The sequence below is a fragment of the Thunnus thynnus genome, chromosome 5 (genome assembly GCF_963924715.1).
Source record: "Thunnus thynnus chromosome 5, fThuThy2.1, whole genome shotgun sequence".
NCBI classification, from domain to species: Eukaryota; Metazoa; Chordata; class Actinopteri; order Scombriformes; family Scombridae; genus Thunnus; species Thunnus thynnus.
The window spans coordinates 33,416,906-33,433,356 of record NC_089521.1 but is presented as its reverse complement, the minus strand read 5'-3'; the positions used below and the strand labels follow the sequence as shown (position 1 = coordinate 33,433,356).

The following is a 16,451-nucleotide window of genomic DNA, read 5'->3' as shown; positions in this document are numbered from 1 at the left end:
ACACGTTTATAGCTGACTAATGGTCGGTATCTGACCAATCAGAGCGTATATTAGTGGATCATATCCTGTCGTTTCTCTACTGAATGAAAACCTTTCTGATGACGATCCTGCTGTAAACAAACCTTGACTGTTTTGTCGGTGCAGTCGGTTCCGGCGCTGATGAGCGACACGGGAATCCTGGTCAGGTGAGCTGGTACCTGGACGCCTGGCCCCGCCCCCTCCGACAGCACATGGACAGGCATGACATTGAGGTGACCTGAGAGACACGGATAAAATATTTATTTACCAACAAACAGGCTGATAAATGAACTGGTTAACTGGTTTAATCAGAGTTGTGAGTAATGATGTCAGTTCATCGTCTGTAGCTTCAGGCTATGATATTATGACCACCACTGATCTGACATGTGATCTGTGCTTTCAAGGTGTTTGGGGTGAAAGTCCAGTCTGACTGTCCTCCACCACCACCACCACCACAGAAGAAGAAGACTCATTACGAGGATAAAACCTCTAACAGGCACCGCCAGATCCATGTCGACAACACGGCGGGAGGGTTCAAGTCTGCGAGGCGTTTCCAGAGAGAGAAACCCGGGGAAAGTGTTGGCCGTGTTCCCAGCAGGTAGCGCGTTGCTTCCTGTCAGAGCTCGTTAGTTTGATTTCAGGCAGATTTGACTGGCGAGTCCCTCGGTGCTACCGTGTTGAGAGGAGGAGGAGGGAGGAGGAGGAGCGGGAACAGCCTGCGAGGCAGACGAGCTGTTCACTCAAGCGGACAGTCAGCTGCTCAGTCAGGCGGAAAACTCAGCGAGGAAAAAAAAAAAAAATAAATAAATAAATAAATAAATAAAGCTCTCTGATTTAGGCCGAAGGGGAAGAGCCGGAGGCCTGATTTAGAGCAGGATGAGCAATTCATTCATGAGCTCAGAGCTGATCTGTGTGAAGGTACCGCAGACGTTTCCTGACCTACAGCTGCTACCAGTCACCGTCAGTCTGCTCCGAACACGTCCTCATCCTCACAGAGCTGTTAGTCTGCTCCGAACACGTCCTCAACCTCACAGAGCTGTTAGTCTGCTCCGAACACGTCCTCAACCTCACAGAGCTGTTAGTCTGCTCCGAACACGTCCTCAACCTCACAGAGCTGTTAGTCTGCTCCGAACACGTCCTCAACCTCACAGAGCTGCAGCTGTTAATCCATCAGTTCACAACTATATTCATCAACAACTGCTTTGATAATTGATTTAATCGTTTTGAGTCATTTTTCAAGAAGAAAATTGTTCAAATTCTTTGATTCCAGCTTCTTAAATGTGAATATTTAGTCCTCTATGACAGTAAACTGAATGTCTTCAGCTTGTGGATAAAACTAGACATCAACATTTTTCACCATTTTCAACTAATCAATCAATCAAAAACATAATCGACAGATGAATCGATATATGATCTGACAGAGCTGCAAGTTCACCTGCAGCTGCAAAAGGTCTTTAAACACCAACATGAGTCTGATTTACGTTGCACACAAATAAATACAGGTATGTTCTTTATAGTTGCTGCAAACATGACGAGTTACAAAAAAAAAACTGTCAAACACTAAAAGTCAACATCAGATTGATCAGATTTAAAATCTTGTTCAATAGTTTCAGGCTGTATTTTACAGTCTGAGTGAAGTAAACATACTGAAAACACAAGAAAATGGACAAAATGCAGGTAAACAGAAAACATCTTCATCCTTCTGACAACATGCATCAACTTTAGGACAAAAGATACAACATGTACTGAAAACTAATACAAATAAGAAACACATTAACCAATCAGACGACACATGAGGCAGCTGGAAGAAACAAACAGAAACAAACAGAAAGATGCTTCTAATAAAACTGAAACTGGAAACAAAACTGAATTACGTTTCCAGGACGACCACACACAGGTTTGTGATTTAATTTTAAAAAATTAGATAAAAACGTTGACGGCAGAATGATTAGAGGAAAACATGTAATTTTTCTGGGAACTATTTAATTGAAAGAACTAATTTAAATTGTGATTATTTTCACATATTATCAAACAAGATTAGTTTATACCGAGCATAATCAAAACTTAATCTGTGTCTTAATAGTCTTTACAATAAGCAATCAACAGTTTTTCAGACTCAGACACTGTAAGTTAAGACTTTCTGATATGTAGCACAACAAGCTAGCAGAGCGCCGTCGACGGACCCTCCCACGTCCTCGTGCGAGCGCGGCTGCCTCTTCCTGACACGGAAACACTTTTTTCCAGAAAGTGAAAACATGACCGTTGAAGGATCATGTGACCCAGTGCCGCGATGTGACTCACTGACGTGTTTCTAATAAGATACATCAGGCTTTAGATACACACACAATACTTGTTGTTAGATCAGTTCATTGATGGTTTGGATCCAAACATGAGATTTGTTGATGATAAGATATAGAAAATCAGCAGAATTATCCTTTAATGCAGGTATTCTGCCAAAAAGGAACCATCAACAGGAACCCAATTATAACCAAGATGGCGTACAAAACACATATATGCAGCTCCTACGACTATGATGAGTCCTCCTTTAAAGGAGGTTGTTTTCAAAAGTTCTGGTTATAATCTCTGGGAAAACACAACTTTTACCAGATGGGCTTGACCTCCGCTGGTCATTGACCCATCCAAAGATAAACAGAAGACACATATTAGGAAAGGGGGGGGGGGCAAAGTACAACACACACACACACACACACACAGTAGATATTCGTCCAAATGGTGCAGAGACATCTACACCCAATTGGTCAAAGTCCAAGTGATCATTTTTCTTACAAAAGTGCCAAAAACACAGGCAGGAAGTCACGTCCGCTTTTGGTATAAATAGGTGTGAAGTTGAAGGAGGGCTGCATTGGTGATGTTCTGAGTTTTGTATGTTCGTGTGTAATGAAATAAACTCCCGTTGGTTGTCTGCTCATCTCTCTGGTCTCAGGGTTTGGTTTGAAACCCCTGCAGTGTCTGTTGTCCACCTGTATGATGGACTCCTGACATGTGGGCCTGCAGGATGTTATCTACATACAGGGCGGTAGATGAACGGTACAGACTGAGCGGCGAGCCCCCCGTCCCACAGAGCAACAACATATCAGAGACCACCAGTCGGCTGTAAACAGTCGGTCGCTCCCTGCGGTGGGACGGCAGCTGATCTCTGCCAAATGTCAGCCGGGGCCACGACCGAGCAGACGGCGGCTTTCTCTGTTCCTCCAAGCGTTACCGAAAAAAACCTCCACCGTTCAGCTGCTCCGGGACGCATATTAACTCGGGAGGGTAACTCGAGTTCATCCCGACAACATGGTTCATGAGGAACGGAGCGGCTGAGAGGGGGGACGGAGGACAGATCTCTTCACGGCAGCTCACCGCTGAGCCGTGAGCTCAGAGCAGACATGACTGCTCAGGTGGGAGGAAGCTAAGCGGTCGCACACAATGAAATGTTTCTGACCTGTTCCCCTCAAACAGACAGCATGACCTACTGAAGGGCCGCTGAGAGAAACACAGAGTCCCGACCAGCTCACTGAGTGTAGATCTAATCTACTGAAGGCTTAGAGTCTCATTCATTCTTCAGTTTTATCTAAATAATACTGTCAAATACAGGACGACTATGATCAATTACTGAGAACATGTTGATCATTCTCTGGTTGCTTTTCTCAGTGTTGTATCACTGTAAATATCTGAAAATCTTTGTTTTGGACAATTGGTCGGACAAAACAAGACATTTAAAGAAAACAAACACTTTTGTTGTTTGCTGTAATACAGAATCTGTCAGCCTAGTGCTGCAACTAACAGTTATTTTCATTATCGATTGATATGCAGATCGTTTTCTTGAATAGAAGATAAAAATTGTGGGAAAACGGCATTCACAATATTCTGGATTAATTGATTTGTTGTTGTTGGTCCATAAAATGTCAAAAAATTGTGAAAAATATCAGTTTCCCAAAGTCTAATCAACTAATCACTGCAGCTCTAGTCATATATGACAAAGAAAAGTGGTAAATCGTCACATTTGAGAAGCTGGAACCATCAAATGTTTGGCAGTTTCACCGACCAATCGATCAATGAACTAATTGTTGTTGTCGTCTTTGTCTCGCGCTGTGGACAAACCACATTTTACAAGATGTGTTCATTTCTTCTACTTGCTTAGTACTTCTTCTTCTTCTGCTCCACAGACCTGCTGCTAACCGGACCTCGACGCTCCGGTTGGATCCACACGGAGAGCCGGGACCAGCTGGGAGGAGGAAGGAGCTTGTCAGGCGGCTGAGTGAAGTGCAGCCTGCAGAGGAGGCACCAGGACCGTTAAGGTGGAACAGTCCGCGGAGGAGCTGCTGTGTTCAGCTGCAGAGATAGGTAACGTCTCAGCTGACAGGATGTATCACTCTGTTTGAAAAAAACTTCTTCTTCTTCTTCTGCTTAGTTTATAACGGCAGTTGAAAACCAGCGTATTAGATGCATTACCGCCACCTTCTGCTTCGGCTTGTCAACCACAGATTAAATCCTGCTCGTTAATTCTGTCTGATAAACTCAAAGAAAAGTCTGCTTGACCCAGTTGGCAGGTTCATTAAAGTTTTAATGCTGAGCTCCTGAACTCTTCCCAAGTTCTTGCTTCATATATTGTCTTTTTTTGATCACTTAGTACAATCTATGCTTGCATGCATAATAGTCTCCTCAGCAAGGTGGAAAAAAATATGTGCATATATCGGTAATCTGACTCATCATCATCTTTTAAGTTGATATGTTGAACATGTTAGCAAACAGTTGTTTATTTCCACATCCAGCAGTTACGGAGCAACATTATCATTCATGTGGAGTCGTGTTTCTGTCCACCTGGTGAATGTAAGTCCAATATTCACTCTCTTTTAGCTCTGTTTTTACTCTCTACCAACTCCTGAGGGAAATATCTGGCTCTTTAGCTGCTAAATGCTCCACTATGTTCACCAGCTAGTCTACAGCTAACTGTGTCTGTTTGGTGCTGAGCAGGTAGTGTACAGCGACTTTTTACAGCTTTTTCTCTGAAAAATGACGCTATGAGACGCTGAGAGTGAACCAGAACAGTAAAGTTGCAGCCGGACAGATAAACAATGAGCTGAAACTCACTATAAAGCTCCGTAAAGCCGAGAGGAGCTGCAGAGTCACTGATAATTCTCTGTAAGTTCATCACTACGATCCACAACCAACACATTACACACTGACATTTAATACATTGTTTATTATCAAAAATATTGCTTACAGCTGCTTTAAAAATATGTGATTGGCTTCTGTGTACCACAGATCAACAAACCAATCACCAAGCAGGAGCCTGGACATCAAAGATGTTCGTCACTCAGACGGTAACCAAAGAAAACGTTTTAAACAGCAAACTGTGGTGGAAGAAGAACTCAGACCCTTTACTTATGGGACTGTATTAATACAACAATGTAAAAATACTTCATTACAAGTAAAAGTATAGAAGTATTACCTGCTAAATTTACTTAAACTATTAAAGTAAAAGTACTGGGGAACCACTGGTTTAATCTTTAACAACAACATTTATAAACTTATTATGTTATTTTATGTAAAAATTAAAAAGTTTAAAAGTAACTAAAGCTGTCAAATAAATGTAGTGGAGTAGAAAGTACAATATTTCCCTCTGAAATGTAGAAAGTAGCATCACATGGAAATACTCAAGTAAAGTACAAGTACCTTAAATTGTACTTAAGTACAGTACTTGAGTAAATGTACTTAGTTACTTTCCACCATCCACTGAGAAATAACCTGATGACTCAGAAGTTCACTAGTTTAACTGCTGTTTCACAATCTTTTTTTTTCCAAAGTACACTGATTAATTACAGACAGAAGTCAAGACAAGCAGCTCAGTGTTGGCTGCAAACTAAACATCCATTTATTTCCCTACGACATAAAAAACCTCCAGCTGCCACAGGCCAACGCTCCGGCAGCTTCACCTATTTAATAAATAAAAAAATGAAAGTCACATGGCTCGGCAGGTGATTTCAGGGTTGTTGTTTTTGGGTTTTTTTTTATCAGGTCAGGAGCAGCTTGCGAGAGCTGAGCGGTGGGAAGCGTGTCAAGGGAGAGCAGCTCTGCAGCACTCAAAGAACCCCATTTATTAAAAACTATTTAAAAAACCCCCACACTCCAGCACTGAGTCACAGACTCTCTGTGGGCAGCAAGAGCAGAGAGAGAGAAAAGACTAAGCAGACAGACCCCTGGACGCAGACACTCGTGTTTAAACTGTCTCATATCACACGTCCCAATTACACTTTTAAAATAAGTGCAAGCATGAAGCCTGGTCCAGACCTCTGAGTCACTGACTACAGGTTCAACCTGCCTGATTCTAGTTTCATACTAACATTGGAAGGAAGGACGATGCATAATGTGAGGTGTTACTCATGAACACAGACAGGATTATTAGCTATACAACACTTTTTAGTCAATTAATCATTTGGAATCATTCATGTCCAAATTCTGATTCCAGCTTCTTATGTAGATTAACACATTAAAATGTGTAAAAACAACTAGACCTATGTTATATATGTTGTTGAGTTGTGTACTTACATTATCAAACCCAGAGAAATCTGTAATTTAATCAAAGTAACGGACCGTTTCATTTGGTCGCCTGTCGATGGCGTCATACCTCCTCTACCAAAGAGTAAACACGCACCAGATGCATACGGCGGCGCTGTGTTTGTCCGCTACAATGGCGTCTACCAAAGAGTAACTTACACACATACAAGATAATACATCGGCGTCGTGGTTGTTCCACACAAACTGTTATAAATTGACTTTTATTCAGTTTTAAGCCACATTTTCATGATAAATTTAGGTTGTTTTTAACTTTATCTTTTAGCCGGAAGAAGGATTTTAGTCATTGGACGTCTGGATCTTAAGTTATCAGAGAAATAAACTGGACAAACGTTAGCAGCAGCTCGGCTAACAGCCCCTCCAGGAAGTCCGCTGGTCACCAAACATCGTCGGAGAAATATTGATTTTTTTTAGGTGAAACAGCTTTAATTAGTATTTTTAATGATTTTAATCTGCGTGTACGTTTGTTCTGGAGAGGAAGAGACCTCTGCGGATAAAAACATCCTGAATGATGAACACTGGAGTAATCCTATCCCGGTGAAGCTGGTTATTTAACAACCAAGACAACAACTCCCATGATCCCTTGCTACTTCACACCGTCATCACACTCCGTCCTTTGTTATTGTTTTGATTGAGACCCCTAGCAGCTGAAATTACATATTGTGCGTTTAAATGTGAATATTTTCTGGTGTCTTTAGTCTCTATGACAGTAAACTGAAGATCTTTAAATTGTGGACAAAACAAGACATTTGATGACGTCATCTTGGACATTTTTCACCATTTCCTGACATTTTATGGATCAAACATTAAAGGTCCAGTATTGTGTCTGTGATATAATGACACAAACTGGGTAAAAATGTATCCCAGTGATTTTTAGTGTGTGTGAAGGTAAACTGAATATCTTTGATTTATGAACAAAAGAAAAAGAAGAAAAAGAAGAAGAAGAAGAAGAAGAAGAAGAAGAAGAAGAAGAAGAAGAAGAAGAAGAAGAAGACACCTTTGGTTTTGGTGTTCCTGCCTTGTAGTAGTTTCATGTAGCTCAGTATTAACAGTGAAACTAAAGAATATTTTTTCTTTTCATGTTGTTTCATCGGTTTCATCTTTAGAAGAAACTGAACATTTCAGAAGGACCGGAGGGGTCCGATGACACACACAGTCTGTGTGGTGCAGATATGTTTTTATGCATCCCCGACAAATCATCCGTCTTATCTCCTGACCCGCAGGTTGAAAACAGATCTAAAAAAAGCTTTATTTACATGCAGACTGGAGGAGTTTCCTCTGCAGTGAGAATCAACTCGACTCAGCTCAACTTTATTTATGTAGCACCTTTCATACAAACATGTAGCCCAAAGTGCTTCACATGGCAGGATTAATACAACACAGATAAAAATAAAATGAAACAAAAGCAAAATAGACTAAATATTACAACAATAAAACAATCAAGTGTTGAAAACAGATAAATAAGTCAATAAAAGAGAATAATGGGGATTAAAATGATGTAAAAACCAATGATTAAAACTTAAAAACTAAAGCTAAAGCTATAACGTTACTCCATGTTAAAATTAAAAACCAGATTAAAAACATATGTCTTTAATTTCTATTTAAAAACACAGAGAACCAGTCAGAGGCAGCGTGTTCAACAGGAACATTTAACCTAAATCATCTGGCTGGAACATAAAATAAAAGAAAATCTCTGTAATTTAAAGCTTTATAACCAAGTAAAAGAAGTTTAAAATCAGTTCTGAGAGATACAGATAGCCAGGCAGCGTCGTCAGCAGTGGGCTGATATGATTCATTTTCTCTGTTTTAATTAAGACCTTTTAGGTAATCAGTTAAAAGAGAATTAAAATAGTCTAAACAGTGAGTCACAAAAGCATGAATGAGTTAAAAAGCTTCTCTGAGTTAAAAAGCTCTGACTTGTGTGTCAGTATTTCCAAGTTGAAAAAAGGATGTTTTAATGACTTTGTTAAAATGAGACTTCAAATTTAAATTAGAGTCTAAAATCACTCTCAGCTTTGTTATTTGTGTTTTAATCTGTTTAAGATCACTGAGCACTGAGTGCAGTTTTTCTCTTCCTGTTTTGTGTCCTATTAAGAGAATTTCATTTGTTTTTCCTTATTTAATTTAAAAAAGGTTTTTACCCATCCGAACATTAATGTCAGTGAGACAATCAATGTCAGCATGTTCAGAGATGTACAATTATGTGTCGTCAGCATAAAAATGGTAATTGACAGGTGATAGTTAATAACGTTTCCAAGTGGGAGCATTTAGAATGAAAACAAAACTGGGCCCAGAACGCTTCCCTGAGGAACACCATATTCAATACCATGAGTCTCTGATATAGAAGCACCCAGGCTGATAAAAAAAAACTGTCTGCAAGTTAAATAAAACTGAAACCAGCTAAAACACAGTCAGACAGACCCACACATTCCTCAAGTCTGTCAATGTCATTGATTATATCGAATGCTGCACTGAGGTCTAAGAAGAGGAGGACGGCCACGATGCTTGAATCCACTTCTACAACTTTCAACCATTTATAACTTTCAGTAGTGCTGTCTGTCTGTCTCTGTGCTGTTGTCCGCTCGATAACCACATCAGAGCTTTTCTAAAATGCTGTTGCTGGTTAGATGAATGAGTAGATGATTAAAAATAATTTTCTCTAAAAGTTTACCAATGAAATGCAGATTAGAAACGCGTCTGTAATCATTTAGCTCTGAGTAATTTAGATTGGATTTCTTGAGGAGAGGTTTAACCACTGAAGTCTTAAAAGCTGTGGGGAACATGATTCAATTAAAGAGTTTATGCTAATTCTCCTAATTACTTCACTGATGGCGACTTCTGACATCATATCAAAGGATGACATCATAGATGGAGGCCCAATGGGCAGGGAGGTCCAGGGGAGTTACAACACCGACTCTGGTAGAAACTATTTTTCCTTTAAAAAAATGAAGTAAATTCTTCACATTTAAGAGTTGAGTTATTAAGAAGACTGAGGTGCAGGTGATGGATTTTAGAAGACTGTCAACTGAGGGGAAAAAAGCACTTTGGGATTATTTTGTGTTCTGAAATAATCTTTGAGAAACAGACTCGTCTCTCTACTGACTGCATTACTGTAAATTATAACTTGATCTTTGAAAATGTCAAAGTGAACTCTGTCGTTTGCTTTTCCTCCGTCGTCTCTCAGCTTCTCCACAATTTCTTTTCAGCTGACAAACTGCAACAGTTTTCCTTGTGATTGGAGAATTAATTGCCTTTTTTTGATTTGTGCAGGATCATTTTGTGCTTTGGGTAATGGTGATCATTTTTCACCATTTTCTGACTTCTATTCAAGAAAACAATTGGCAGATTAATCGATAAGGACGATAATTGTTAGTTGCAGTCCTAGTACACACATGATTGTTGTGATCACAGATGAGATGATGTGCATTAGAGCAAACAACAATAGTGTCTGACTTCTTCAAATGTCTTGTTCTGTCCAACACAAAGGTTTTCAGATATTTAGTGACATAAAACTGAGAGAAGCAACAAATCCTCACATTTAAGAAGCTGCAACCAGAGAATGATCAACATGTTTTCAGTGATTGATTCTCAGAATAGTTGTTGATTCATTTTTACTTGTATCTGGCAGTACTTTTAAATAAAAGTCATGTCACCTTGAGCTTTAGGAAACAGTGATTGACATTTTTCACCATTCTTTAGACTAAACAACTAAGAATTTAAATGAATAAAATGAAATGAATCATTAATTGCAGCTCTACATTGGAGCCCAGAGTTGCAGCTTATGGTTGGCGCCATCTTGGAACCACAACCCTCCAGATAAGGAACCGCTACCTCGGACCCAAGCTAACGCTAGCTTACTGGGAACATGCCTGAGTGCCATGTAAGCCTGATATCAGCCTGGTTCTTGAGGTAAATATTTGAGAATTTGCAGTAAACGGCTACGTTAAGAAACTGATGTGGGGACATTTCCATATATCACCCGACTCTACTGCTGTCTTCTCCTTATTTCACTACAAATTACAAATCAGTAACTGATCACCTTTGACAGCTGCTATCAGTGTGAGAAGCTGAGAAGATGTGAATGAATCCATCCTGCCAAACATCAGCCGATCAGTATGAAGCGAGGTGGAGGGGACGCCGCCTCCTATAACTGTCCTCTCTCTCTGTTGGTTCAGCCGACGCCGGAGCGTTTGCCAAGACACAAACCGTATTTGCTCCACATTTGCATAATCTTTGTCTCTTTCCTCTTTTGTGTGGAGATGAGACTGAGAGAGAGAGAAGCTCAACAAAAGCAAGAACCAAAGAAAAAAAAAAAAAACAAGTGCTTAGAAACAGATGCAGAGAGGATTGTTCCTGTGACAGCGGTGGAGTGAACTCTGTGCTGCTCAGCAACATGCAGCTCATCTGCTGCAGAGCCGCGATAATTAGTCAGTTAATCACTGAATGGATCACCAGAAAATTAATCAGGAACTATTTGGATCAGTTTTCATGTTTTAAGCAAAAAAGCCAAACATCCTTTAGTTCCAGCTTCTCTAATGCTGCTTTAATATCATTGTAAACTGAATATCTTTGACTTTTGGACTGTTAGACATTTGATATCTTAGGACACAGTGATTCACTTTTCTTCTTGCTAATGTCTGAGTGAAAAACTACAACCTGATAGAAGATACAAAATGATGTGAAAATGCATTAATTTTCTTGAGGGAGGACCCGAGTATCCTTCAGCTGTAACCTGTCGGTGTTATGCACACTACAGATGTGCAGAGAGTCCAGTATTTGTATTTGTATCTGTATTTGTTGAGGCAGCAAAATTATTTGTATTTGTATTCGAATAAAAGTGGAAATTAAAGATGAAAATGAAAGTGATGTCCAAATTAGGAAATGTGCGTCATGTAGCAGGTGGATGTGACTCCCCTCATTGAGACCTGCTGATAGACGTCACAGCGGAGCAGAAGAGAGACACTGACCCCTGAATTCCACCGGGCACGTGTGCGCCGCGTTCCGGCTCCGACGCGGCCACTCTAGTCAATGTATCCGATTCCACCGGGCGCGCCGCGGCGCGTTTCAAAAGCGTCCCAGAGGTGGCTCTCCGCTCCGCTGCGCTAAAGATAGGTGCCGCGTCTATTTTTTTATGGAGGCCGCGTCAAGCAGCACAGAGCAGATGGAGCTGGGCAGGAAGTCAGACACAGAAACAGTATTGAGCATCCGGTCAATTTTCAAAATAAAACACCCCGTGCAGACTCCTGGTCGTATATCAACAATAAACACAATTAAAACAGATGAATAAAGAAACCATTTAACTACGTTGTCTACTGAACCACAGCAGAAGCACAAAGATCAAGGAAAATGAAACAAAATTGGGCCGTTTAGTTGCTCTGCTACTGCAGTAATTACGGTAGCCTTAAGGGACTTTATCAGCTTTGACTAGGCTGCTGTAATTACTGTAGCAGGAGTGCAACTGACTTTAAACGGCGGATGGCTTCCCCGCAGTGAAGACGCTCCGCTTCTGACACGCTCCCGGTGGAATAGGGCGCCGTGCAGAGGACGGAGCAAAACCACATTGGAGCCAGAACGCGGCGGTGGAATCCCAGGGTGAGATAGCGACTATAACTGACCAGCTCGCTGGTATTTGACATGTTTTGTTTTTTTCTTACCAAAAACAAATAATTTTAAAAACATTTCTATGAAACAAACTCCACTATTTGTGCTTTGCTGAATAACGTATTTGCATTCGGGCCCACCTCTAATGCACACGTGTCACTACACAACCATCAACACGTCGTCCTGTTTCAGTCGGTTTGTTTGACTGAGGTTTAAGAAGAACTGACACTCAACAGACTGATTCAGGTAGATTCGTTCTACTCTTTTTCATCCAGCAGGAAACCAGCCAGGTTCTGGATGCTCTTTTATATTCCAACCAACAAGTTTTCAGGTGAAAAAGGTGAAATAAGTGGCAGGTGATCTCTGTAACACAGCAGCCACCGAGCCCTGTCCTGAGCCCCTTCCTTCGTCCAGCTGTCCAGCAGGAGGCCGCCTGGGTCACGCACCGCGTGATCCTTCCCGCAGCGAGCAGCCGCCACTTCAAAAGCGGGGAAGGGAGCGCTCGACTTTTACCCCCTCGCAGGTGGGGTGGAGACAGGATGAGCGAGCTCCTTTAGAAGTCATAAATATTCATCTGCAGCCCCAACGCAGGAGGAGAATCCAGGACCACCGCAGAATATCACAGGCTGATTAATAACAACAATAACTCTTAACACAGTTATTCATTCATCATCTCACTGCCCTCCAGTGCAGGATTTCCCCTCATAAAATATGTAAACCGAGGTGGAAGGTGCTGTCTCTGAATACTCTGAATTAGAGCTGCGACTGATTATTTCATTATTGCTTTTCTTGATTAATAGATCAGTCATTTGGTCTATAAAACGTCTGAAAATGGTGAAAAATGACGATCACTGTTTCCTAAAGCCTGAGATGACGTCCTCAAATGTCCACAACTCAAATATATTCAGTTTACTGTCACAGAAGATTAAATGAACCAGAAATTATTCACATTTCAGAAGCTGCAAGCGATTTTTTTCTCCAAAAAAAAAAAGATGACTAAAAAGAGGACTAAAAGAAACCAGGAAATATTTACATTTGAGAAGCTGGAATCAAAAAAAGACTCAAAATAGTTTGGGATTAATTTAACAGAAATCGATTCATCATTGCAGCTCCACATTTTTCACCACTTTCCGTTAGTTGCCTTGTAAACAGCCACATACAAACTCCACACCTCCGGTTTTAACCCTGATGACATCACTGTGACATCATCAGGGTTCTTTTCTCAGACTTGTCAAAACTCAGTAAAGAAGTTACAAAGTGCTTCACAGAATCAAAAGAATATAAAGTATAAACCAACAACAGGGAGACTCAGCCGTCACTTCCATCAGTAAAACACATGCAGCAGCTTTCCTCGCTGAAAATAAAGTCGTTTTCTGTGTTATTTTCAATCGTTTGCCTCCAAAATAAACGCAAAACTGTAAAATCCCATTTTCTGAGTTGTGAGGCTTCATACTGTTCATCCCTTCTTGTGATTAACCGAGCAGCACCTCAATAAAATGTCAGCGGTAAAAACAGGCAAAGCTATTTCCTTACGCAATCACAGCCGATTTGAACAGAGAAAGTGGAAGAAATAAGAGGAAAATAAGCTTTGAAGACCATTAGAGCTGCAACTACCAGTCTCCTCTTCTTCTACTGCTGCTGCTCACAGCTCACTGTTCACTGCTGTGTTCTTTATTTAGATTAAATCACAAGCAACAAACAGGTTAAATAGGTAGCAGGTTAAAGGTCAGAGGTCACAGCGTTCTGACAGATACAACATCACATTACTGCAAATACTGAATCACAACATAACAAGAAATGTTAAATAGTTTAACATCTGATCTGAACCCCAGAAATGACTCACATCAGCACTGTAACAAAGTACATTTACTCAACTACTGTATTTAAGTACAGTTTTGAGGTACTTGTACTTTACTTGAGTATTTCCATGTGATGCTACTTTCTACATTTCAGAGGGAAATATTGTACTTTCTACTCCACTACATTTATTTGACAGCTTTAGTTACTTTTCAGATGAAGATTTGACACAATGGATAATATAACAAGTTTTTAAAATACAACACATTGTTAAAGATGAAACCAGTGGTTTCCAACCTTTTTGGCTTCTGACGTCTTACAAAAAGCAGTGTGTAGTCGGGGTCACATTTCACATGTCTATGAGTTGTTAACAGCTCCACCAAATAGTGATTTTTCCCTCTAAACTTCTCACATGCTTTCATTTCAATAAATGTTCAAATGATCCAATATTTCAGCAAAAATCAAAGATTAGAGAAAAAGTCCAAAAACTGAAAACAGATTTGTGTATCAGAACTTTGTTTTTTCTTCTTTCCTCTCCCATTAATCATCTCACCACCCCTCAGATTTATCTGCTGACCCTTTGGAGGGGCCCGACCCCTAGGTTGGGAACCACTGGACTAAACTAGCTAACTGTATATAAAGTAGTGTAAACTAGCTCCACCTCCAGCAGCTACAACAGTAACATGTTGCTCTAACACTGATGCTTCACTATTAATAATCTAATGATGTCATATATAATAATATATCAGTCAGAGGAACCAAACCACTACTTTTACTGCAATACTTTAACTACATCAAGCTCATAATACTTATGTACTTTTACTGCAATACTTTAACTACATCAAGCTCATAATACTTATGTACTTTTACTGCAATACTTTAACTACATCAAACTCATAATACTTATGTACTTTTACTGCAATACTTAAACTACATCAAACTCATAATACTTATGTACTTTTACTGCAATACTTTAACTACATCAAGCTCATAATACTTATGTACTTTTACTGCAATACTTTAACTACATCAAGCTCATAATACTTATGTACTTTTACTGCAATACTTTAACTACATCAAGCTCATAATACTTATGTACTTTCACTTGTAATTGAGTATTTTTACTTTGCTGTATTGGTACTTTTACTGTAAATGATCTGAATACTACTAGCAATCAGTCTCAGCTCTGCAGGTCTACCTGTCACTACGTAAGTGTGAGTAATAAATAACATGAACAGTGAACAGTTTTCTTCTGTACAGATACAGTTTATGTGTCATTAAGTTACCTGCAGCTGTATCTGTTAGCCATTTAGCCTCCTGAGTAACTTTAGCCAACATTAACAGAGAGCAGCTTAGCTAACGTTAGCCTCCGGTTTAGCACGCACGCATTATCGCTTTAGCACAAATTTACTGACAATTTTACACTTCAAACTAATTTTATACAATGTGGAGGTAAGTTAGTGAACAAAGAAAACTTTGAGAATATGTAACGAGCGAGAAATACTCTGATCAGTTATTTACTAGAACGTAAAGCCGAACTCCTTTAAAAAATCCTCCCGTTATAAGTTTTATTGATTACCTGCAGATTTATACAGCAAATACAATATAAAATACATGCTTTTACAAATAAACAGTCTCTGTTGGTACATTCGGCAAACACTCTGTACACAGTCAGCACGTTACTTTGATAATATTTCAACTTTCCTGCAGGACCAAACGGTGAACTGAGCATGTTGTCTGGACAAGGACTGAGGTCAAAAAACGGTAAACTTATCAATATAATCGTGATTTTAACCCTTTAATGTAATCCGGCTGTGTATTGGGTGTAAGCCGAAATTTAGATTGGGATATATAGACTTTTAAAATGAGCAACCATGTACTCTGTGTTGCATAAAAGTGTCCCAAAAAGTAATGCAAACCAAAATATGAGTTTTTTTAAATGGGGTCTGGCTGCTCTTCCTGTCAGTTTGAGTCAAACTGCCACTAAATAAACCTCTACAGATGGTTAATTAAAAACATTTCATTATACATACAGTATGTGGCAAACTGCACATCTTCACCAGTCATTACATGGAAGGAAACAAAGCATAAAAGAGGAATTAAATAAAAGAGGAAACTTACGGCTGCAGCTTGTTTCCCTCGCTTGGTTTCGAATTGACAGGCTGCTGTAATGCGCATGCGCGGAGGGTCTGTATTACTCAGCCCTTATTTAGTCAAACTGGCAGGAATATTAAACATGTTCTTGACCTTTACGATGATAATAGTTGCATTTTTATCAATTTATAGTTATTAAAGCTGTTATTAAAGGTCTTCCTCAGGGTTTAATACAGTTAATTAAATGTCAGTCGGTATGTGGAGACAAGGAAACTATTGTAGAACAAATTTAGACCTAAAGGTGAATTATTTTGGAAGTTATGCATTGATAGTATTTTCTGGAAGAAGGTTTGGCTTCT

The 16,451-nt window shown here is 39.8% G+C and overlaps 1 protein-coding gene across 1 annotated transcript in view; it reads right to left on the bottom strand.

Moving 5' to 3' along the window:
* Window positions 1–16,201, bottom strand: part of pot1 (protection of telomeres 1 homolog) — an 87,351-nt gene extending 71,150 nt beyond the window's left edge. Inside the window, exons 1-2 of the mRNA XM_067590859.1 lie at window positions 16,120–16,201; window positions 123–256 (exon numbers count right to left, since the gene is read on the bottom strand). Of these exons, the coding sequence (XP_067446960.1) occupies window positions 123–242 (120 nt within the window). The 5' untranslated portion in view covers window positions 243–256; window positions 16,120–16,201. The remainder of the gene's footprint in view (window positions 1–122; window positions 257–16,119) is intronic.
* Window positions 16,202–16,451: the final 250 nt, after the last annotated feature.